At 41.3% G+C, this 23203-nt stretch overlaps 1 protein-coding gene across 1 annotated transcript in view; it reads left to right on the plus strand.

Moving 5' to 3' along the window:
* Positions 1-19756, plus strand: part of SUMF1 (sulfatase modifying factor 1) — a 114964-nt gene extending 95208 nt beyond the window's left edge. Inside the window, exon 9 of the mRNA XM_045529671.1 lies at positions 19017-19756. Within this exon, the coding sequence (XP_045385627.1) occupies positions 19017-19025 (9 nt within the window). The 3' untranslated portion in view covers positions 19026-19756. The remainder of the gene's footprint in view (positions 1-19016) is intronic.
* Positions 19757-23203: the final 3447 nt, after the last annotated feature.

The raw sequence follows: 23203 nt of genomic DNA on the forward strand, positions 1-23203 counted from the left end.
ACTGAGGCACAGAGAGGCTCAGTGACTCGCCAAAGGTCACACAGCTAAGAAGTACAGAGCCAGGCTATGAATCCAGGCAGTCTGGCTCCAAGAGTCTACACACCTGCTATCCTTCCTCTCTTTTGAGCATTCATTCACTCATTCATTCATTAAATATTTATAGTGTCTTCTTTGTGTCAGGTGCAAGATTTTGGAGACCAACAGATGACCAAGAAATGAGATCATGGCAGTCTAGGAGGAAATGCTGAACAAATAAATAAGGGAAAAGGAAAAACATATTCATTCAGCAGACAGTTGCTGACACCTACTATACGTCAGCTCTGTTTTAGGCATGGAAATCAGATAAATAAGACACAGTTTCTGCTTGCAAGGGGCTCACATTCTGATGACAGAAGAAGAATGAATCACATGCACGTAAACATGATGGCATGAACTGGATTTGGTAGAGGAGAGTGCAGGGACTGTGGGCCCCCAAATAGGAGGTGGAACAATTGGGGGATTGGTTTAGATGGGTGGATGGCTGAGTAGTAGGATGGGTGGGTGCTGGATAGGTATTGGAAATGGAGATAGTATTTGGAAGGGTGGTTGAATGAATGGTTATAGGGATGGACAGATGGATGGATGGATGGACTGGTGGTTAAATGAATAGATATTAGCAGCTGTTTGGACGGATGCTAGGCTAGTTGGATGGATGGATGAATGGATGGATGGATGCATGAATAGTCATTTGGAAGGATGGTTGGGTGAATGGATGAGTGAAAAGCTGAGGTCATTGCTAGAAATTTGGACATTTTCCCTGTGAGATCACCACACCAGCTGAAAGAAAGGGTTGGAAATCCATGCATTTATTCATTCAACAAATATTTATTAGGCACCTACTTATGTGTCTGGTACTGTTTTAGTCTCTGGGATTAGACATAGTACTTGCCTTTATGGAGCTGACATTCCGGGGGAAGGCAGATGACAAACAAATAATAGAATGTACGTAGAATCTATTGTCCTAGAGTAATAAATGCTAGTATGCAAAAATAAAGCAAGATGAGGGCAGAGATGGCAGGAAGGGGCATTTTATTTTGAGTGGTCAGGAGAAGCCTGTCTGAAAAGGTGAGTTTTGAACAGGCAGTGAGGAAGTGACCATCTGGGGAGCTGCATTTGAGTCGGAGGGAATAGCTAGTTCAAGAGCCCGGAGGCAAAGAGGCCAGTGGGGCTGTCAGGGAGGAGGGAGGTCACAGACAGGTGTGTTGGGGAGTGGGGAGTTTGGGTTGGGCTGTGTCCTGCAGACTGATGGAGGACATTGAACCTGGGCCGATCTGCCTTTGGAAAGGCACGACCTCCCTGCACCCCCTGGATGGGGCTGGGCTCCTGGTCCTGACCCTTCCTGGCTGCTTCACAGCTGGGAGGCCGTCAGCGTTTTAATTCAGCTCCCAGCTCTCAGTGGTTTACAGCTCAACCGTAACACAGGCCTGGGCTACATGTGGCACCTCTCAGTGATTTACTTGCTCACCATTGCTATGTTTAGTGCCATTTAATGCTTGTCAGCCACGTTTTCAGAGAGAAAAAGGAGGAATTAGGGGGGAGGGAGTTGGTTAAATTTTGTGTTTTGTTTTTTTGTTTTTAAACACACAGAGCTATTTTTCAGTTATTTTCTGAGATGATTTCCCAGCCCTTAAAAGGTTACGGGGCAGCTGTCAGTGAGTTCTGTGACAGCGCTCACTTCTAAGCAAGAGAGCCTGATCCCTTGCAAAGCTGTCCTCTTCTCTTTGCGGTGTGTGCACACTTCCTGGTGACAGAGCTGGTTTCAAGGACACCCCGGGCTGAGTGTGTGACTAAGGGACAAAGGCATCAATTACTTAATATTTCCCATGATACAGGCTGGGCTTCAGGCCAGGTGTCCCCACCCCCTCTGCCTGAAGATGGGACCCCTCTGAAACCTCCAGCCCAGGACTCTGCAGGGCTTCTCAACCTTCAGTGCGTGCAGGAGTGACGTGGGGAGCGCGTGGAAATGCAGCTTCCGAGTCCGTGTGTGGGGCCCGGGCGGCACCTGAGACTCTGCGTCTCCAGTCAGTTCCCAGGTGATGCGGCAGATGCTGCCAGTCCTGGAACCGAACTTGGAACACCCAGGATTTCGACTGGTGTTGTCCAGTCGAAAGATTATGTAATACAAGCCACACATGTCACATAATATTTCCTAGTTGTCACATCAAAAGGTGAAAGAGATGGCATTAAATTTAGTAAAATATTTTATTTAATCTAATTTATGCCAAATAGTGTCATTTCAACATGTAATCAATATAAAATACTGAGATACTTTAAATTTCTTTTCTGCAATAGAAAAGAAATCTTTGAAATCTGGAGTTTGTTTTACACTTACAGCACATCACAGTTCAGACTAGCAACATTTCAAGCACTCTTGTGGCTTGTGACTCCTGGTTTGGAAGACGCAGATCTAAATCTGACTTGAATACCTCTGGTGCTAGGGAGCTCACTACCTTGTGGGAAGTCCACTCCATACCTGCATGATCTGAGTTGGGATTTGACCACAGGACTAGCTGGGGAGACCCAGCTTGACTCTCTGGGTCCCCAAGCCAATTGGGTGTCTCTGTGAGTCAACACCTCACATCCTCTGCCTCAGGTAGCCCCACAGCAGCCCTCAGATGGTTTCTGTGGTTGTTCTCAGTCTCCACTTTTCTTGTTGAAGATCCTGGCTCAGGGACGCTGACTGATGTCCTCGGGGAGACCCTGCCAGGAGGTGGCAGAGCTGGGACTTGAAGTCAGGACTTTGAAACCTCTTCTCTGTCTATTGTAAGAGGCTCTGGTTCCTTTAGTGTGACATGGTTTCAGAGGACCTTCCAGGTTGACTCACGCTCCTGCAGACACACTTACTTCTATTTCTGTGGTGAATCACATTGATAGATATGTGAATGTTGAAACATCCCTGCATGTCTGGGATGAAGCCCACTTGGTCATGATGGATTATATTTTTGAAAAGCACCTTCAGGTTTGAAAAGCACCTTCAGTTTACTAGGATTTTGTTGAGCATTTTTGCATCTATATTCCTAATTGATATTGGTCTGTAGTTTTCTTCTTTTGTTATGGTATGAGAGTGATGTGGGCCTTGTAAAATGTTTGTGGAGGATTCCTTCCTTCTCAGTGTTGTGGAATCATTTCTGCAGGACAGGCACCTGTTCTTCTTTGTAGGTCTGGTTAAATTCAGTTGTAAAACCATCTGGCCCGGGACTTTTTTTTAAGGAAGGTTTATTATTGCTGCTGCAATTTTGGTACTTGATATTTGTCTGTTCGGAAACACTATTTCTTGCTGATTGAACCTAGGGAGGCTGTGTGTCTAAGACTTTGTCCATTTCCTCCACGTTTTGAAGTTTATGTGTGTAAACCTTTTTATAGTATTCATAGGTATTTTATATTTCTGTGGTATCAGTTGTAATTTCTCCTTTTTCATTCCTGACTGAGCTTATTAGAGTCCTTTCTTTTCTGCTTCTGGTTAATCTAGCAAGAGGCTTGTCAATTTTGTTCATCATTTCAAAGAACCAACATTTCATTGTATTAATCTTCCATATAGTTTTATTTTATTATCTATTTTATTTGGTTCTGCTCTGATCTTGGGTATTTCTTTTCTTCTGCTGGGTTTGGCTTGGTTTGCTCATCATTTTCTAGTCCTGTGAGACAGTTCATTAGATTGTTGCTTTGTGATCTTTCTGTTTATTGGATGTAGGCATTTTGGGATATAAATTTTCCTCTCAGGACTGCTTTAGCTGTGTCCCACAGACTTTGATAACTTGTGTCTTCTTTATCATGTAGTTGAAACAATCTTTTGATTTCCAATCTTTTAATTTCTTTCTTAACCCAATATCTTTTCAGCAGAATGTTGTTTCATTTCCATGACTGTGTAGAGATAAGAGTTTCTGTTGGAGTTGATTTCTAATTTTATTCCACTGTGGTCTGAGAAGATCCATAAAAATAGAAAAATAATTCCTATATTTTTAAATTTGTCGAGACATGCTTTGTACCCTAAGATATGGTCAATCTTAGAGAATATCCCATGAGCTGATGAGAAAAATGTATGTTCAGTGGTTTTTGGGTAGAATGTTGTGTAACTGTCAGTCAGGCCCATTTGTTCTAGAGTTCTGTTTAAGTCCATTGTTTCTTTATTTTCTGTTGGTAGGATCTGTCCTGTTCTGTCAGAGGTGTGTTGAAGTTTCTGGCTGTTACAGTGGTGCTGTTTATCATTTTGTTTAGATCAAGTAGAATTTGGTTTATGAATCTGGGTGCACCTGAGTTAGGTGCATAAATATTTAGAATTGTATGTCTTCTTGTTGAATAATACCCTTCACCATTATAGACTGACCATCTTTGTCTTTCATTACTTTTGTTGAAGACTAAGTTATCTGAAATCAGAACTGCTGTGCCAGCTTTCTTTTGGCTTCCATTTACATGGAATATTTTCTTCCATCCCTTCACCTCGAGTCTAAATGCTTCCTTGTGGGTTAGATGTGTTTCCTGAAGATAGCAGATACTTGTCTTGTGTATATTTATCCATTCAGCCAGCCTGTGTCTCTTCAGTGGGCAGTTCAAGCCATTCACATTTATTGAAAGAATTAAGTGGGGCTGATTTCTGTTCATCCTGTTGAGTTAAACTTTGTTACTTTGTTTTCTCTCTTGAGCTATTGTGGTATCTGGCCTTGGACCTTTACCTTTTGGACGATTTTACACTGGTGAGTGTTTATCGTGCTGATCCAAGTATAAGGCTGTTTTGAGTACTTCCTGGAGGGCAGGTCTTGTCTTGATGAATTCCCTCAGTCTTTGCTTGTCTGAGAAGGTCTTTATTTCTCCTTCATTTTAGAAACTTAGTTTTACAGGACACAAGATTCTACGCTGGGCATTATTCTGTCTGAGAAGAGTGAGAATGGGGGCCCAGTCTCTTCTGGCTTGTAAGGTCTCAGTTGAGAAGTCTGCAGATAGTCTGATGGTTTTCCTTTGTGGGTTACCTGCCTCTTTCACCTTACAGCTCATAGGAGGGCCTCTTTCATGTATATTTTGGCCAGTCTGATAACAGTGTGTCATGGTGTCTTCCTGTATGCAGTCAATCTCCCAGCATTCCTTTGATCTTCTTGTACCTGGATATCTAGATTTCTAGCAAGGCCAGGGAAATTGTCCTCCATTATAGCCTCAAATAGTTTATCCAACCCTTGTGTGTTTTCTTCTTCACCCTCAGGTATGACTGTGATTATTGTGTTAGGCCTCTTCACATAATCACACATTTCTTGCAGGCTTTGCTCTTTTATTTCTCTGCTCTATCTCTGCGACTGACTTGTCTAATTGAAAGGTGGTACCTTCAATCCCTGAGATTCTTTCTTCTGTTTGATCTACCCTATTCTTGAGGCTTTCCACTGTGTTTTGTAATTCCTTCAATAAATTCTTCATTTCCTGAAGTTCTGTTTCATTTTTCTTTAATATTTCAATTTCTTTAGTGAATTTTCTTCCAAGTCCAAGATTTTTTTTTTTTTGTGTGTGTGTGTGTGTGTGGTTTCTTTGTGTTGGGTATCCATTTTCTCTTGCATATCCTTGAGTTTTCTTACAATCCATGTTTGAAATTCTTCTGTCATTTCAGTGTTCTGTATTTGGTTGATATTCATTGGTAGACAGGAGGTGTTCCCCTTTGGGGGTATGCTTTCAGTGTGATTCTTCATACTTCCAGTGTTCTTTTGCTGACTCCTTCCCATCTGGAGCAGCTGTTGCTTCTTACCTTTGGATTTTCATTTAGATAATGACATGCCCAGTTTAGTCTCTTAACTAGTAGGTGGTTCTTGCGGGTGAGATTCTACCACTCCCAATGTGATGAGTCAGTAACTGTAGCAAAGGGGCATGCAAATTGACCTGCTGCAGTAGGTGGGGCTTGCTGGAAGGAGCAAGCTGCAATGTTGTTTTTGTGTCCCGTAACCAGCTCTCTTTCTTCTGGAGAGGCTCTCCAGTTTCTCAGGTGGTGGGTGGGACTCTGGGACTTCCAGGTGTGTTCTTACTGGCCACCTCAGCAGGGTGAGGGGGGAGAGTGAGGCTGGCAGGGCTGGGTTGGGTGAGCCTGCCCTCAAGCTCCACAATTGCTTTTAATAGGGGTCAATGGTCAGTTCTCAGCTTCTGGCAAAGCTGCCAGGGAGGGGCTCCAATGGCCGCACTCAACTAAAATGTCTGCTTTTGGAGGTGGGGCTTTCTGAGACCTGTAGTCTGGCAGTCTGGAGCAGGTTGCTTCTCTCCAGCCTTCCGTATTCCGTGGATTTTCCCGGGCCTCTGCAAGCATGCAGGACCTCAAACGAGGAGAGCTGCACTGACTGTGATGCTCAGGATCATGGCATGAGTGGGAACATGGCTCTCCCACGAGGGGATGGTTGCCCCTCGAGTGCACTGGCCCGTGGCCTCCCTGTCGACCCACAGCAGCAGCAGCCATGGGGAAGATGAGGAGAAGACACCTCTCTCCAAGCCAGGCAGCCAGATGGGAAGACCTTGATCTCTCCCTCTGAAGAAGGGCAAGGCCAGAAGGGGCTTGCTAGGAGATCTGCCAATTTTATGTTAAGAATGTGCTGTACCCCGATGGCCCGAAAGATCTGCTGCAGACGGCTCAACAAGGTGGTGCCAGTCAATATGGACAGCTGAAGCAGCAAGAGCAAGTATGTGGGGTGGTCTAGCCACACTTCCTGCATCTTATTTTATGTATTATGGTTTTGCTGATATTGCTTTTAATAGACAAGTCACAGATGTATATGTGTATGGGGTACGATGTGAAGTTTCTGTATACGTGCACAATGTGGAAGGGTTATGTAAAGCTAATTAACATATCCCTCACCTCAGAAAGCCAAACGCAGCATGATGTCACTTATGTGTTGAATCTGCAAAGCTGACCTCATAGAAGTAGAGTAGCATATGGTGGTGACGCTGTCGGTGGCAGAGGGAGGGCATGGGTAGTTGGTCACTGGGCAGAGTTTCAGACAGATGGGAGGAAGAAGCCCTGACATCTGTTGCACAGCAGGGTGCAAGAGTCAATGAGCACGACCTGCACATTTGAAAATACCAGAGAGTCCCCTTCAAACGTCTCCTTGCCTTTATAACAGAGAGAGGGAAGACCCTGAGCTCCCAGGAACCTGACAAGACAGAGTGTGAGGTCTGCCAGGGGTGAATTCTCAGCTCCAGGTGGGAGCCACATAGAAGCAGCCCACGGCCTTCAGAGAGGCATCTGAGCCACAGTAGAGTGAGCTGCAGCATGACCTGGAGCCCTGGAGAGAAGAGGGGCCCTCGGTCCCTACTGGCTCACCATTGTTCCCCAGTGTGCATTTTCTTTATGCTTAACAGCCCAGTGAGCAGTCACCCAGTACTGCTGTCCTTAAAATCTGTGCCTGGCTCTCACCCCTTCAGCAATGCCTGCTTTGTTTTTTTAGTTTTTGTTTTTCAATGTCATCAAAGGTTACCATCTAAATATGGGGGATTGAAATACATTTGAATTGTTTTGGGAGGGAACTTTATTTCTAGGGACCCACAGTTGCAATTCTCTGGAAGCTTTCATCCTTCTGAACTCTTTTGAACTTCCAAGCTGCTGTTTAGGTTGGCTGACCTATGTTCTTGGCTCATTTTTACCCCAAGGTCTCAATAGATCATTTTGGTAAGGAGATAGAATATTCCAGATTGGTACTCTCTTGCCTTTCAGTTCTTTCTTGAGAACAGATGGATGCTGAAGGATCATTCAAACCTGTCTTGTGTTGTTAGTTGACTTTCTGCAGTTTCCAGAGCAGAAGACACAAGGTGGAAACTGAATGGCACTGTGCCCTGGATTCTGAAGTTTCTAGTAATGAATCCTTCTTGTGCCAACCAGGAGAAAAGATGAGTGGAGAACTGACTATATTTGAGTCTATTGCTTTATTTTATATTGCTTTAATTCACTGTACACTTTTGCAGGGTGTATTGTTTGATTTAGTTAGAAGTAGTGGAGCATTCTCTTTTGTCTAGGGTGATAACAAATTTGTTCAGAAGGTAATCGCTGTGAAATCGTGTGTCATTGTTATCAATACTTCTGATTACAAAAGAGGCAAAGGGAAGATTTGGAGGAGGAGCATCTTAAATTTTGAGAATGATAACTTTTTCTGTTGTTCTGGTTTGGTTTTAATTTACTGGTTGTATACACGAAGAAAAGTGTGCGCAAAATAATGACATAGAACTTGACAATAAGGGCTCCCCTGAGTAAAATAAGAAAGAACTACGATGGATGAGGGGATTTACTTATATTTCCTGTTGGAAAATTTACTGTGATAGCAAATTGTAACATTTTTTCAAGACTTAAAGTGTTGTACTTAAAATCGGGAAACCTGCAGAACAGGATTGTCAAAAAGGCAAAATGAGAATTTCCTCAAGGCTTAGTCTGATTGATTGGTCCAGTTGATTTTGATGCCACTGCACATTGATTATGCCGTTTATATATTTTTTAAAGAGCAACTGAAAAAATAAAACGTGACTTTCTAGACTTTGGATATTGGGCTCTATAGATTCTTAGTTTCAGCAGGTCTAAGACTTTAAAAAAAATCAGAATACATGAAAACAAAACAGGGACTATGACATCCAAATATTTTTTTAGCTCATTTTCTTCTACAGCTGTACGATTGATTTGGAGTAGGTGAGTTCTGGCTTCATCCATCATTCATCACAGTACATATAAAATATAGTGAGAACAGTTATAATAGCAAAAACTTCATAGGCATCTAAATTTGTCCTGGAAGTCAGAATTGAACTATTGTCTTGGTTCCCAACCTCTGCTCTTACCCATGCCTTTATAGGAAAATTGGAATTACTTCACCTCTCACCAACTTGATTTTCACCGTAGGAGGTTATCTTTTGTGGTTTAAATTTTCCCGTGGCAATTGTATTCTATATGGCAATACCTCCCTGAGAACAGACCCTTTGCTGCCTTGAAATCAGACTGGGTCTCAGTTCTACTGCTTATGAACATGAGCAGGTTGCTTAGTCTCCCATGTCTGAAACGGGAAGTAATAGGGGCCATACTGAAGTAAGATGATGCTTGGAAAATCACGGTGGAGACTTACAGCAGGGGGGTAGTTTTTTTTTTTAAGGGTAGTATTTTAAAATAAGGGGATAGAGAAGATATCACGATGTACTACCTACTAAATGCCATAGCATCGTGAGGCCCTTAACATGTATCTTAACATGACTTTCAGATTTTAAATTATATGAAAATTTCATTTGTGTTTTTCCATTCATATTTCTCTAATTTCTCTAATTTATTTATTTAGTAGTTCACTTAGATTCCAGTTATTACTTTAACTTATTTTTTGTTAACTACTTTTATACCATGTAAATTAGCTCTATAATGGAGAACAGGGATCAATATTGTTTTAATTGCTTTTTTTAAACTCTTAAATATTAACGAAAAGTAACATGGGTATTTTAATAAGACCTATTATTTTAAACAATGTAACATCATTTTTAAATTTTATAAACACAGTAGACATTTTAGACTATGTTATGTTTAAAGCATATTAGTTAGTTAGATCCTTCCAAAACACCACATCCCAAAACAAAATATCCTGATATCATAGGGATCAAAGTGTCCCTGGCCCCTAAACTTAAATCAAACTGTAGGGAGCAAAGGCCACACTGTTCCTATAAAGATTTGCTCCAAATTTTACTGACGTTAAGCTTGATAGGACAAAACTAAAGAAACTTATACATGGACGCCTTAAGGATACACACTCATAGGTGCAGGGGAAATTGTTCATTTTTCTGTTTAAAGTGTGGACAGCCGTGTACAAATATGATTGGAGGAAAAGGGTGTGAGCTCATTCTAACAGGCTGAGTGGGGAACCCAGTAAGGCCTTTCTGTCTAAATTCTGTTTGTCCCCTTCTGAGTGTGCATTTCTTCCTTCTGGGTGTATGGCAGGGACCTTCTTGGAATGGGGATTGGATAGTTACACAAATTAGGTCAGATAATTCCTTTATGTCCAGTTTTTACATAGAATAATTCTAGGTTTAATGGCGAGTTTTCAGAAAAAGGGGTTCTGGCCTTTATGTCCTGCCTTGAGGAAGAGGGATTTGGATTTCTATGGCTAATTTCAGGGAAGAATTGGAAGAAGAGGTAGGCAGACAAGGCAAGGTTAGAGAATTTTTGCTTCTGAAGCCTTCATTTTCAGATCATTTTCTGAGCCCCATCAACCTGATGTTACTAGACTTTAGACTGAAAACAACCTTGAGCATCAGTTTGCAATGCCTTAAACAATTACATAAAGCTGTAACACCCTTTTTTTTTTTTTTACACAGGATCAAGATTAAGCTGTTTTAAAAACAATCTGAATAGTCTCAAAACGTTTTTGTCTCAACTTGGGTGTAAACTTGAGTACAGGCACTATTTCTAAGGAGTAAGACTGTTTTGAGATTCTCTTTGGATTTTAACAATTATTTACTTTTTTTCCCTAACAAAACTTACTATACAAAAGTTAACAGTTTAGGAATATTTTTCCTAGCAAACATCTTGGTAGAGCCACATAATGTACATATAACCGGCTAGCTTGTAAAGAGTAGGACACAAAGTGGACAAGACTAAAGGAAAACTAAAGCTTATGATTTAAGCTGTTGAAACTACAACTTTTAGGACAGCTTAGAATCCCTAACAGTACTGTTAATATCAGAAGACAGAAAGAGTGAATTAGAAACACATTTGTGTACCTTTCCATGGACATTGAAATCAGTGGAAATAAGAGTTAGGATTAAGACACCAAAACCAAAATATTTTGATAAACCTTTGGCCTTAAGTTTCTGCTTTTGTGCTCTATCTACTTCGTGTTTTATTTACTCTAATTTGCTGACACTTAGGCACATCTATATTTTTACCTTAAAGTTAAACACATAGGTATTTATTTGGTAACTCTGGAGATTCAGCTATTATTATACCAACAATATTAAATTTACCTTACTTATCAAAAATCATTTAAACAGGTTATTTTGTCTTTGGCTGAGTTTGTAGTTTTGCAACCTCTATGTCAAATCTGGATTCCTCAAGAACATAAAAATCTCCAGTAAAACCCAGGCAGAAGCTAATTTATTCTGAGAATTTGAAAACATTTTTACTATTACTTTACCAATACTCCTTTTTTTTTTTAATAATAATAACCCAACTTATTTACTCAAGATTACCAAATTCACATGAACTGTTTGGGTTTCTTTAGTGAATTAACGGCGCTCCCTTATTTTTAAGCCAGTCCAGGAACATGTAAGCACAAACATGTAATACATGGACATACACAAAACACACCTAAGCATACACACACACACACACACACACACAAAGCTCTAATAGGTTTTGCCCTAGAGCTCTAGCCATGAGACTGTCACACAACTCACCAGTCTGTAAAAGACAATTGGATTCAAATTTCTTCTGAGAAAACTGGAACTTGTTTACATGGCAAACTTTAGTTGCCCTGCTAGCAACATACTTAGGGCTGTGGATCAAAGTTTTGGGCAAAGCATTTCCATGGCGGTTTGATTTTATAAAACCTCCTTAGCCCTTTTTTTTTTACTTTAGTTGAAAATGAGTTTTAAGTTTGCATTTTAGGTATAACTGGCTGCAGGATCTCCAGGTAGCCTTTCAACTGCAAATACTATAAACAGTGAGTTCTCTTAACATCAATAGAAAAAATTACCAGGTTTTAGAGTAGCCAGAAAAGAGAGAAATAGCTTGAGAAACCTTTTAACTCTATAGGGGTAAGTCGACCATTTCAGCTCTGAATTTTCCTTGACGTGATTTGCCCTTTCCTAAGAACTTGTGCACAAGGATTGGGTATAAGCAGCAGTTACAGCCCTGGAAAATGTGCCATGCCTTTGAACCTTTCCATTTCCACAAATACTTGCAAGCAGAGCCACCATGAACTAACTCGGTGCCTAAGGGAGTCATTCTCTTTGTCTTTGCTCATTTTTAAAGGATCTGTTTCCAATTTTTCTTTAAAAGAGGCAACCTCCAACTCCTGGGCTCAAGGGATCCTTCTGCCTCAGCCTCTCAAGTAGGTGAGACTACAGGCATGCGCCACCATGCCTGGCTAGTTTTTTCTAATTATTTCTAGTTGTCTGACTAACTTCTTTCTATTTTTAACAGAGATGGGGTCCGGTTCTTGCTCAGGCTGGTCTTGAACTCCAAGGATGCTCCCCCCTCAGCTTCCCAGAGTGTTAGGATTACAGGTGTTAACTACTGCACCTGGCCCTGTTGCTTCTTTTTCTGTTGATGTTGAGAGAACTCACTGTGTATAGTATTTGCAGTAGAAAGGCTACCTGGAGATCCTGCAGCCAGTTATACCTAAAATACAAACTTAAAACTCATTTTCAATTAAAGTAAAAAAAAAAAGGGGCTAAGGAGGTTTTATAAAATCAAACCGCCATGGAAACTGCTTTGCCCAAAACTTTGATCCACAGCCCTAAGTATGTTGCTAGCAGGGCAACTAAAGTTTGCCATATAAACAAGTTCCAATTTTCTCAGAAGAAATTTGAATCCAATTGTCTTTTACGGACTGGTGAGTTATGTGACAGTCTCATGGCTAGAGCTCTAGGGTAAAACCTATTAGAGCTTTGTGTGTGTGTGTGTGTGTGTATGCTTAGGTGTGTTTTGTGTATGTCCATGTATTACATGTTTGTGCTTACATGTTCCTGGACTGGCTTAAAAATAAGGGAGCACCGTTAATTCACTAAACAAACCCAAACAGTTCATGTGAATTTAGTAATCTTGGGTAAATAAGTTGGGTTATTACTATTTTAAAAAAAAAGAGTATTGGTAAAGTAATAGTAAAAATGTTTTCAAATTCTCAGAATAAATTAGCTTCTGCCTGGGTTTTACTGGACATTTTTATCTTCTTGTGGTATCCAGATTTGACATAAAGGTTGCAAAACTACAAACTCAGCCAAAGTCAAAATAACCTGTTTAAATGATTTTTGATAAGTAAGGTAAATTTAATATTGTTGGTATAATAATAGCTGAATCTCCAGAGTTACCAAATAAATACCTATGTGTTTAACTTTAAGGTAAAAATATAGATGTGCCTAGGTGTCAGCAAATTAGAGTAAATAAAACACGAAGTAGATAGAGCACAAAAGCAGAAACTTATGGCCAAAGGTTTATCAAAATATTTTGGTTTTGGTCTCTTAATCCTAACTCTTATTTCCACTGATTTCAATGTCCATGGAAAGGTACACAAATGTGTTTCTAATTCACTCTTTCTGTCTTCTGATATTAACAGTACTGTTAGGGATTCTAAGCTGTCCTAAAAGTTGTAGTTTCAACAGCTTAAATCGTAAGCTTTAGTTTTCCTTTAGTCTTGTCCACTTTGTGTCCTATTCTTTACAAGCTAGCCGGTTATATGTACATTATGTGGCTCTACCAAAATGTTTGCTAGGAAAAAAATTCCTAAACTGTTAACTTTTGTATAGTAAGTTATGTTAGGGAAAAAAGTAAATAATTGTTAAAATCCAAAGAGAATCTCAAAACAGTCTTACTCCTTAGAAATAGTGCCTGTACTCAAGTTTACACCCAAGTTGAGACAAAAACGTTTTGAGACTATTCAGATTGTTTTTAAAACAACTTAATCTTGATCCTATGTAACAAAAAAAAAGTGTTACAGCTTTATGTAATTGTTTGAGGCATTGCAAATTGGTGCTCAAGGTTGTTTTCAGTCTAAAGTCTAGTAACATCAGGTTGATGGGGCTCAGAAAATGATCTGAAAATGAAGGCTTCAGAAGCAAAAATTCTCTAACCTTGCCTTGTCTGCCTACCTCTTCTTCCAATTCTTCCCTGAAATTAGCCATAGAAATCCAAATCCCTCTTCCTCAAGGCAGGACATAAAGGCCAGAACCCCTTTTTCTGAAAACTCGCCATTAAACCTAGAATTATTCTATGTAAATCCTGGACATAAAGTAATTATCTGACCTAATTTGTGTAACTATCCAATCCCCATTCCAAGAAGGTCCCTGCCATACACCCAGAAGGAAGGAATGCACACTCAGAAGGGGACAAACAGAATTTAGACAGAAAGGCCTTACTGGGTTCCCCACTCAGCCTGTTAGAATGAGCTCACACCCTTTTCCTCCAATCATATTTGTACACGGCTGTCCACACTTTAAACAGAAAAATGAACAATTTCCCCTGCACCTTTGAGTGTTTATCCCTAAGGGGTCCATGTATAAGTTTCTTTAGTTTTGTCCTATCAAGCTTAACGTCAGTAAAATTTGGAGCAAATCTTTATAGGAACAGTGTGGCCTTTGCTCCCTACAGTTTGATTTAAGTTTAGGGGCCAGGGACACTTTGATCCCTGTGAATATCAATAAATTTTGTTTTGGGATGCGGTGTTTTGGAAGGATCTAATTAACTAATACGCTTTAAACATAATATATTCTAAAATGTCTACTGTGTTTATAAAATTTAAAAATGATGTTACATTGTTTAAAATAATAGGTCTTATTAAAATACTCATGTTTCTCTTGGTTAATATTTAAGAGTTTAAAAAACCAATTAAAACTATAACAAAAAATAAGTTAAAGTAATAACTGGAATCTAAGTGAACTACTAAGTAAATAATTTAGAGAAATTAGAAAAATATGAATGGAAAAACACAAATGAAATTTTCATATAATTTAAAATCTGAAAGTCATGTTAAGATACATGTTAAGGGCCTCACAACGCTATGGCATTTAGTAGGTAGTACATCGAGATATCTTCTCTATCCTCTTATTTTAAAATGCTACCCTTAAAAAAAAAACCTACCCCCCTGCTGCAAGTCTCCACCGTGATTTTCCAAGCATTATCTTACTTCAGTATGGCCCCTATTACTTCCTGTTTCAGACATGGGAGACTAAGCAACCTGCTCATGTTCATAAGCAGTAGAACTGAGACCGAATTTGATTTCAAGGCAGCAAAGGGTCTGTTCTCAGGGAGGTATTGCCATATAGAATACAATTGCCACGGGAAAATTTAAACCACAAAAGATAACCTCCTATGGTGAAAATCAAGTTGGTGAGAGGTGAAGTAATTCCAATTTTCTTATAAAGGCATGGGTAAGAGCAGAGGTTGGGAACCAAGACAATAGTTCAATTCTGACTTCCAGGACAAATTTCGATGCCTATGAAGTTTTTGCTATTATAACTGTTCTCACTATATTTTATATGTACTGTGATGAATGATGGATGAAGCCAGAGCTCACCTACTCCAAATCAATCGTTCAGCTGTAGAAGAAAATGAGTTAAAAAAAAAAAATTGGATGTCATAGTCCCTGTTTTGTTTTCATGTATTTTGGTTTTTTTTTTAAAAGACTTAGACCTGCTGAAACTAAGAATCTATAGAGCCCAATATCCAAAGTCTAGAAAGTCACGTTTTATTTTTTCAGTTGCTCTTTAAAAAATATATAAACAGCATAAATCAATGTGCAGTGGCATCAAAATCAACTGGACCAATCAATCAGACTAAAGCCTTGAGGAAATTCTCATTTTGCCTTTTTGACAATCCTGTTCTGCAGGTTTCCCGATTTTAAGTACAACACTTTAAGTCTTGAAAAAATGTTACAATTTGCTATCACAGTAAATTTTTCAACAGGAAATATAAGTAAATCCCCTCATCCATCGTAGTTCTTTCTTATTTTACTCAGGGGAGCCCTTATTGTCAAGTTCTATGTCATTATTTTGCCCACACTTTTCTTCGTGTATACAACCAGTAAATTAAAACCAAAGCCAAAACAACAGAAAAAGTTATCATTCTCAAAATTTAAGATGCTCCTCCTCCAAATCTTCCCTTTGCCTCTTTTGTAATCAGAAGTATTGATAACAATGACACACGATTTCACAGCGATTACCTTCTGAACAAATTTGTTATCACCCTAGACAAAAGAGAATGCTCTACTACTTCTAACTAAATCAAACAATACACCCTGCAAAAGTGTACAGTGAATTAAAGCAATATAAAATAAAGCAATAGACTCAAATATAGTCAGTTCTCCACTCATCTTTTCTCCTGGTTGGCACAAGAAGGATTCATTACTAGAAACTTCAGAATCCAGGGCACAGTGCCATTCAGTTTCCACCTTGTGTCTTCTGCTCTGGAAACTGCAGAAAGTCAACTAACAACACAAGACAGGTTTGAATGATCCTTCAGCATCCATCTGTTCTCAAGAAAGAACTGAAAGGCAAGAGAGTACCAATCTGGAATATTCTATCTCCTTACCAAAATGATCTATTGAGACCTTGGGGTAAAAATGAGCCAGGAACATAGGTCAGCCAACCTAATGAGCAGCTTGTAAGTTCAGAACGATTTAAGCTTCCAGAGAATTGGAACTATGGGTCCCTAGAAATAAAGTTCCCTCCCAAAATAATTCAAATGTATTTCAATCTCCCATATTTGGATTGTAACGTGTGATGACATGAAAAAACAAAAGCAAAAAAATAAAAAATAAAACAGGCATTGCTGAAGGGGTGAGAGCCAGGCACAGATTTTAAGGACAGTAGCACTGGGAGACTGCTCACTGGGCTGTTAAGCATAAAGAAATCCACACTGCGGAACAATGGGGTACCGGGGTGGGGGTGTTGAGGGGCCCTCTTCTCTCCAGGGCTCCAGGCCATGCTGCAGCTCACTCTACTGTGGCTCAGACACTTCTCTGAAGGTCGTGGGCAGTTCTAGGGTGCTCCCACCTGGACCTGTGAGTCCACCCGTGGCAGACCTCACACTCTGTGGTGTCAGGTTCCTGGGAGCTCAGGGTCTTCCCTCTCTCTGTTATAAAGGCAAGGAGACGTTTGAAGGGGACTCTGGTATGTTCAAATGTGCAGGTCGTGCTCATTGACTCTTGCACCCTGCTGTGCAACAGATGTCAGGGCTTCTTCCTCCTGTCTATCTGAAACTCTGCCCGGTGACCAACTACCCGTGCCCTCCCTCTGCCACCCCCAGCCTCTCATCACCATTAGCTACTCTACTTCTATGAGGTCAGCTTTGCAGATTCAACACATAAGTGACATCATGCTGCGTTTGGCTTTCTGAGGTGAGGGATATGTTAATTAGCTTTACATAACCTTTCCACATTGTGCACATATACAGAAACTTCACATTGTACCCCACACACATATACATCTGTGACTTGTCTATTAAAAACAATATCAGCAAAAGCATAATAAATACAGTAAGATGCAGGAAGCATGGCTAGACCGCCTCACATACTTGCTCTTGCTGCTTCAGCTGTCCACATTCACTGGCACCATCTTGTTGAGCCGTCTGTAGCAGATCTTTCGGGCCGTCGGGTCAGAGCATGTTCTTAACATAAAGTTGGCAGATCTCCTAGAGAGCCCCTTCTGGCCTTGTCCATCTTCATAGGGAGAGATCAAGGTCTTCCCATCTGGCTGCCCGGCCTGGAGAGAGGTGTCTCCTCGTCTTCCCCATGGCTGCTGCTGCTGTGGGTGGACAGGTAGGCCATGGGCCATGCTGGGGTCTATGCTGGGATCGAGACTCATCCGCAGACTGTGTAGAGGACTGGCAGGCACTGTGGCTTTCCTGTTCTCCTCTGGTGTGTCTGCCCTTTGATCCAAACATCCACCAGAATTTCAGGGAGGGTGTGCCTCTCCAGCGGGTCACTGGGTAGGAACTTCCTCAAAAGTGTTTTCAGTTCTTCAGAAAAGGAAGTAGGTGACTCATACCTTCCATAGGTGATGTTACTTTTAAGTTCCTCACAGTTGTCAGCATCAAATGGAATATGCCTGGCTGTCATGCTATAGAGGACAACACCCAGGCTCCATACGTCCACCTCTGGTCCTGTATACTCCTCACCCAGTAACATTTCTTGGGGGCAAAAACAAGGAGTTCTGCAGAAGATGTCCAGCTTCTCCCCCTCTCTAAAAGTGATGGCAAAGCCGAAGTCAGCTAGTTTAATGTTCTCATGCTCATCAAGTAGAATGTCGGGGGCTTCAGGTCCCAGTGTACGATATGGTTCTTGTGGTAGAACTGCACCGCAGCCAGGATCTATTGCAATTTGACCCAGGCCTCCTCCTCGTTCAGGGGATGGTATCTAGCTGTGTGGTAGAAAAGGTCTCCACCACTGCCATATTCTGTTGCTAAGCAGAGGATGTCTTCATTCTTGATGACGTCCAGAAGCTTAGGGATGTTCGGATGATTCAGGACCCTTGTGCCTTTGACCTCCATATCGACACTTTCCAGGCTGGGGAGGGTCTTCTTGGACATAATTTTGAAGGCCCCCTGGGTCCCTGTAGGAAGGCGCTGAGCCAGCATCACCTTGCTGAAGGTGTCAGAGCCAATGGTCTTGAGGGGCTTATAAATGTTAAAGTCCTCAATGGATGAACTGGAGGCCAAGGCCCGCTTCATGGTCACCTCTAACTATGCTAACTATACTAACTGTGCTCACTGACAAGGAAAAAGCAGTCTCTCTATGGTCCAGCTCCACAGATAACCAAAAAGCAGCTTCCCGGGCAACAAGGACTGAAATCCTAGGGCCAAACAGGGGCTTATATAGGTGGTAGTAATTTCATAACAATGGCTCTTTATGAGGTCAGAGCAAGAAATGGGCCAATCATGGGGGGGGCATAAGCTACAGTGTTTTTTTTTCCTTTTTTGGTCACAAGAACATTTTCCTCTTTAAAGAAAACAAGTGTTTTCTGTTTACATAGTTATAGAGATTGATATTTAGTTTATTGGAAATTTAAACCTATACAATCCTTCAGGAAACTTTCCATTTATAATTTGAAAATCTGTAATAAAGGTAGGCTTTTAAAGACCTCATAATATGTATTTTAAAATATTAAATTTATTTTTATTTTCTTTAAATTCTGATTGGTGTCAGGGTGATGCTACAACACAGCTGATATCATGATACTATAAAAATGGGTTCTGTGGCGTGTGATGCACAATAAGGTCCATTATTAACATGTATAGAGCTGTCAGGAAGATAATTGTCATCATAAGTGATCATCATCTGATTTGTTTTCAGAAACCTTAGAAGCCAGAAGTCAGTGGATTGAAATATTCAAAGTTGTGGAAGGAAAAAAAAAAAAAAGCCCTGCAACTAAGAACCCTCTATCCAACAAACTGCTTCAACAATGAGGGAAAAACTAAGACACTGCCAGATGACCAAAAGCTGAGTCCCGCAGCCCTGCCTGCAATGAAGGGAATCCTTCCCCTTGAAAAGAAAGGACACTAGACAGGAACTCAAAGTGTTATGAAGAAATAAAGACCTCTGGAAAAGGTAAAGACATGGACAATTATAAAAGCTAGTACTATTTTTGTTTTGTATGTGATTTAATAGAATAATGTATCAAAAAATCCTGTTAGTTCATGTTCTGGGACACACAATGCAAACGCATGCAATCTGGTTACGCCAATGACTGAAAGAGCAATTAGGCAAGGGAAAGAAATAAAAGGCACTCAGATTGAAAAGGAAGATGTAAAGTTATCAGTTTGCAAAAGACATGATCCCATATGTATGAAACACTGAAGATTCCACAAAAGAACTGTAAGAACTAAAGCAAATTTAGTAAGGTATCAGGCACATGCAATTTCAAAGGATCCCAAATAAACAAAACAATCTTGAAAGAGAACAAATTTGATGGTCTTATACTTTCTGTTTTGAAAACTCCTTATGAGCTCCAGTAATCAAAACAGGGTGGCACTGGCATGGACAGACTTATAGAGCGATGGAATAGAATGCTTAGCCCTGAAACAAACCTGCTTATGAATGGTTAAATGATTTTTAACAAGGGTGCCAGGACCATCCAGTGGGGAGACGACAGTCTCTTAAGCAAATGGTGCTTGGAGAACTGAAAATCCACATGCAAGGGAATGAAGTGGGACCCTGACATAACACCATACACAAAAATTAACTCACAGTGAATTGAAGATCTACATGTTAAGGGCAAAACTATAAAACTCCTGGAAGAAAATATAGGAGGAAAGCTTGAGGACAATGAGTTTGGCATTGATTTTTTGGGTATAACACCAAAAGCACTAGCCATAAATTAAAAGCAGGTAAACCGGACGACATCACAATCTAAAATTTCTGCGTATCAAAGGACACAGCAGAGCCACAGGCTTATGGGATGGGAGAAAATACCTGCAAATCATATACCTGATAAATGGTTCACATCTGCAATATGTAGAGAACTCCTACATGTTGACAACAATAAAACACATAACCCAATTAAACAATGGACAAAGGACTTTAATAGATATTTCTGCAAAGGTGATATACAAATGGCCACATGCTCATGAAAGATGCTCAGCATCACTAGTCATCAGAGTAACGCAATCAAACCACAATGGAAAGTGCTTTCCACTCCTTAGGATGGCTACTATCCAAACAACACAGAAAACAATAAAATGTCAGAGAAGATGTAGAGAAATTGGAACTCTCGTGCACTGCTGGAGCGAATGTACAATGGAGTCACTGCTGTTGAAAACAGTATGGTGGTTCCTCAGAAATTAAACAGAACTATTATGTGATCCAGGAATCCCCCCTATGGATATATAACCAAAGATATTGAAAGCAGAATCTCAAAGAGGTATTTGTCCACTCCCATTCATGGCAGTGTTATTCACAATAGCCAAAAAGTGGAAACAACCCAATTGTTCACCAGTGATGAATGGCTGAACCAAATGTGGTTGGTATGTACAGTGGACTGTTACTCAGCCTTAAAAAAGAAGGAGATTCTCACTCATGCTACCACATGGATGAACCTGGAGGACATTGTGCTGAGTGAATATGCCAGTCACAAAAGGTAAATACTGTCTAATTCCATTTGTGTGCAGTACTCAGAGTAGTCAAATTCATGGAGACTGGAAGTGGGAGGCTGGTTGCCAGGTGCATGGAAAGTAGGGACTTATCGATTATTGGGTACAGAGTTTCAGTTTATGAGATGAGTTATGTACATAAATGGTGGTGATTGTTGCACAATAATGTGAGTGTACGTCACGCCACTGAACTATGCATGTAAAAGTGCAAAGCTGAGAGGTTTTTTGTTATGTGTATTTTATCAGAATCAAAAGAAGTAAGGTTTGAAAATTTTAAAGAAAACATCGAAGGAAAATAAAGGCAGGGATGAGGGGAACTGTTAGTAGCAGTTTCAATGGATGGAACCACTTTGAGAAAGATATTTGGCAGTAACAATGTGCACCCCATAGCCTAGGAGTCTCACTTTTAGGGACACACTCAACAGAAATGCCTAAGTGTGTCCCCAAAGGGGAAAGTGCACAGATGTTCTCAGCAGCCCTGTGGATCAGAGCCCCACACTGGAAGGAGCCAAAGTGTGCACAGTAGCAGGGGTAAATCCATTGCTCTGTATTCACACAATGGCACAATGTATAGAAATGTCGATAAAGGATGTACAACGTGTGACAAATGAGGAATCTCAGGAACAATATTGAGGGGAGGAAGCCAGATACAGAAGAGTTTATCCTCAGTGATTCCCTTTATAGAAACTACAGCATCAAGCAACATTGAGCTGTGGGGGTAGAAGTCAGGGTAGTGGTTTTGCTGGGGCAGGTGCTAGACATCATATGGGGCTCCAGGAGCTTTTGGTGTTTCTTGATCTGGGTACAGGATATAGGATGTATTCGACATGTGGGAAAAATTATTGTCAATTTTATATCCCTGTGACTTATAATGAAATTAAAATTTTTTAATTTAAAAACATCAGATTGCATATCATGCCCAAGATGAAAGAGGGACCCTCAGCCTATTGTGGCTTCCCCAGCAAAGCAAGTTCACCATGACCGTGTGGTCCTCTGTGTGGAGAAGCTGCCACTGGGGTCTAAGCATTGCAGTGGCCTCAGGGTGACAGCCGAGGCCCAGGGCTCTACCACGCTCCTGGTGAGCCACAAACAGGACCACATCCACCTGCGTGCCGGGACTACCATCGCTGCCTACCTGCCCCTGAAGGTGAGCCAGGGGCCCTGCCACTCACCACCCCCCCTGCCCAGTGCTTCCCTGATGGAAATTACTCACTTGCTCTGACAAATCTGTATGAAAACCCAATTGTTCCGAATAGCTTTTGGAATAGCTCTGTCTCTCTGTGATTTTATGGCTAAAAGCAAGAATTGATGCAGAAGGAGCAGAGCGTCCCTCATGGGGGACAGTGGTTGCTGACATTCACGTGATCATGCGAGACAGCACTTGGAAGGCTTGGCAGGGTGCCAAGGCTCTCCTGACTAAGGCAGGACTGTGGGCTCCAAAGGCTTTGAAATGGTTCTAACCGGGGGGTCAGAACAGAGGACACTTCTGGTCCACTCCAGAGTTACCCTTCAGGGTCCCTACAGATCCCTAGAATTGGGACAGTGGCCTTTGGTGTGTTGGATTTTGGGGCCTCCTGGGTCCGGGGTGGATTCTGCCACTTGCCTGCTGTCTGTGAATCCCTCTTCCCACCTGAGGAGGCAGGCAGTCGTGGCGTGTGCATGCGGAGCACACGGCCTCAGCCTCCACTCCGGCCTCCTGAGCCTGAGTCCAGGTCTGATGGACAGAGTACAGCCGCTCTGTACTCTGCTCATTTAACTTTTCTGGCCTCACAGTCCTGCCTGTGATATGGGGCTAGACAGCACCTACCTCGTAGGGTTCTGCTGAGGGTGAGCTGAGCTAATGAATGGAATGGGCTTAGAAAGCAGCCTGGGAGGGAGCGAGCACTCAGCAAGGCTTAGTTAGTAAAACATGAATAGAAACAACTGGGCCTTCCTCCGAGGGTGGTGCTGGGTTAGCAAGCTCATATGCTAAAGATGGACTTACCTAGACTCCGAGATGGTCCATCCTCTGAGTCTATTGCTTCACCTGTGTCCAATGCTAGCAGAAGAGGCAGAACAGATAACTGCATCATGGCTAGGATGGAGGTTTCTGCTGAGATAGGGGTGGGGGGGACAAAAAGGGAAAAGTGCTCAAATCAGGAAGGAAAGGAAGACTTACTTAAAGAGGGTCTTAATGGTGGAGGAGGAGTTCACCAAGAGCACCTAGAGTAAGGGAAGGCACATGCAAGCCAGAGGGAGCCACATGTGAAAGGGCACAGAGGGGTGCAATTATCTTTTTCTTTCAAAGCACCGATAGCTTCAGTTTGGTAGACACAGGGTGTGTGAATGGAAGAGGCCTTCAGGGCAGGCTCCCTGTATGAACTTGGACTTGATCCACAGGGCTGCAGATGG

Source organism: Lemur catta, chromosome 18 (genome assembly GCF_020740605.2).
Source record: "Lemur catta isolate mLemCat1 chromosome 18, mLemCat1.pri, whole genome shotgun sequence".
In the NCBI taxonomy this organism is placed as follows: domain Eukaryota; kingdom Metazoa; phylum Chordata; class Mammalia; order Primates; family Lemuridae; genus Lemur; species Lemur catta.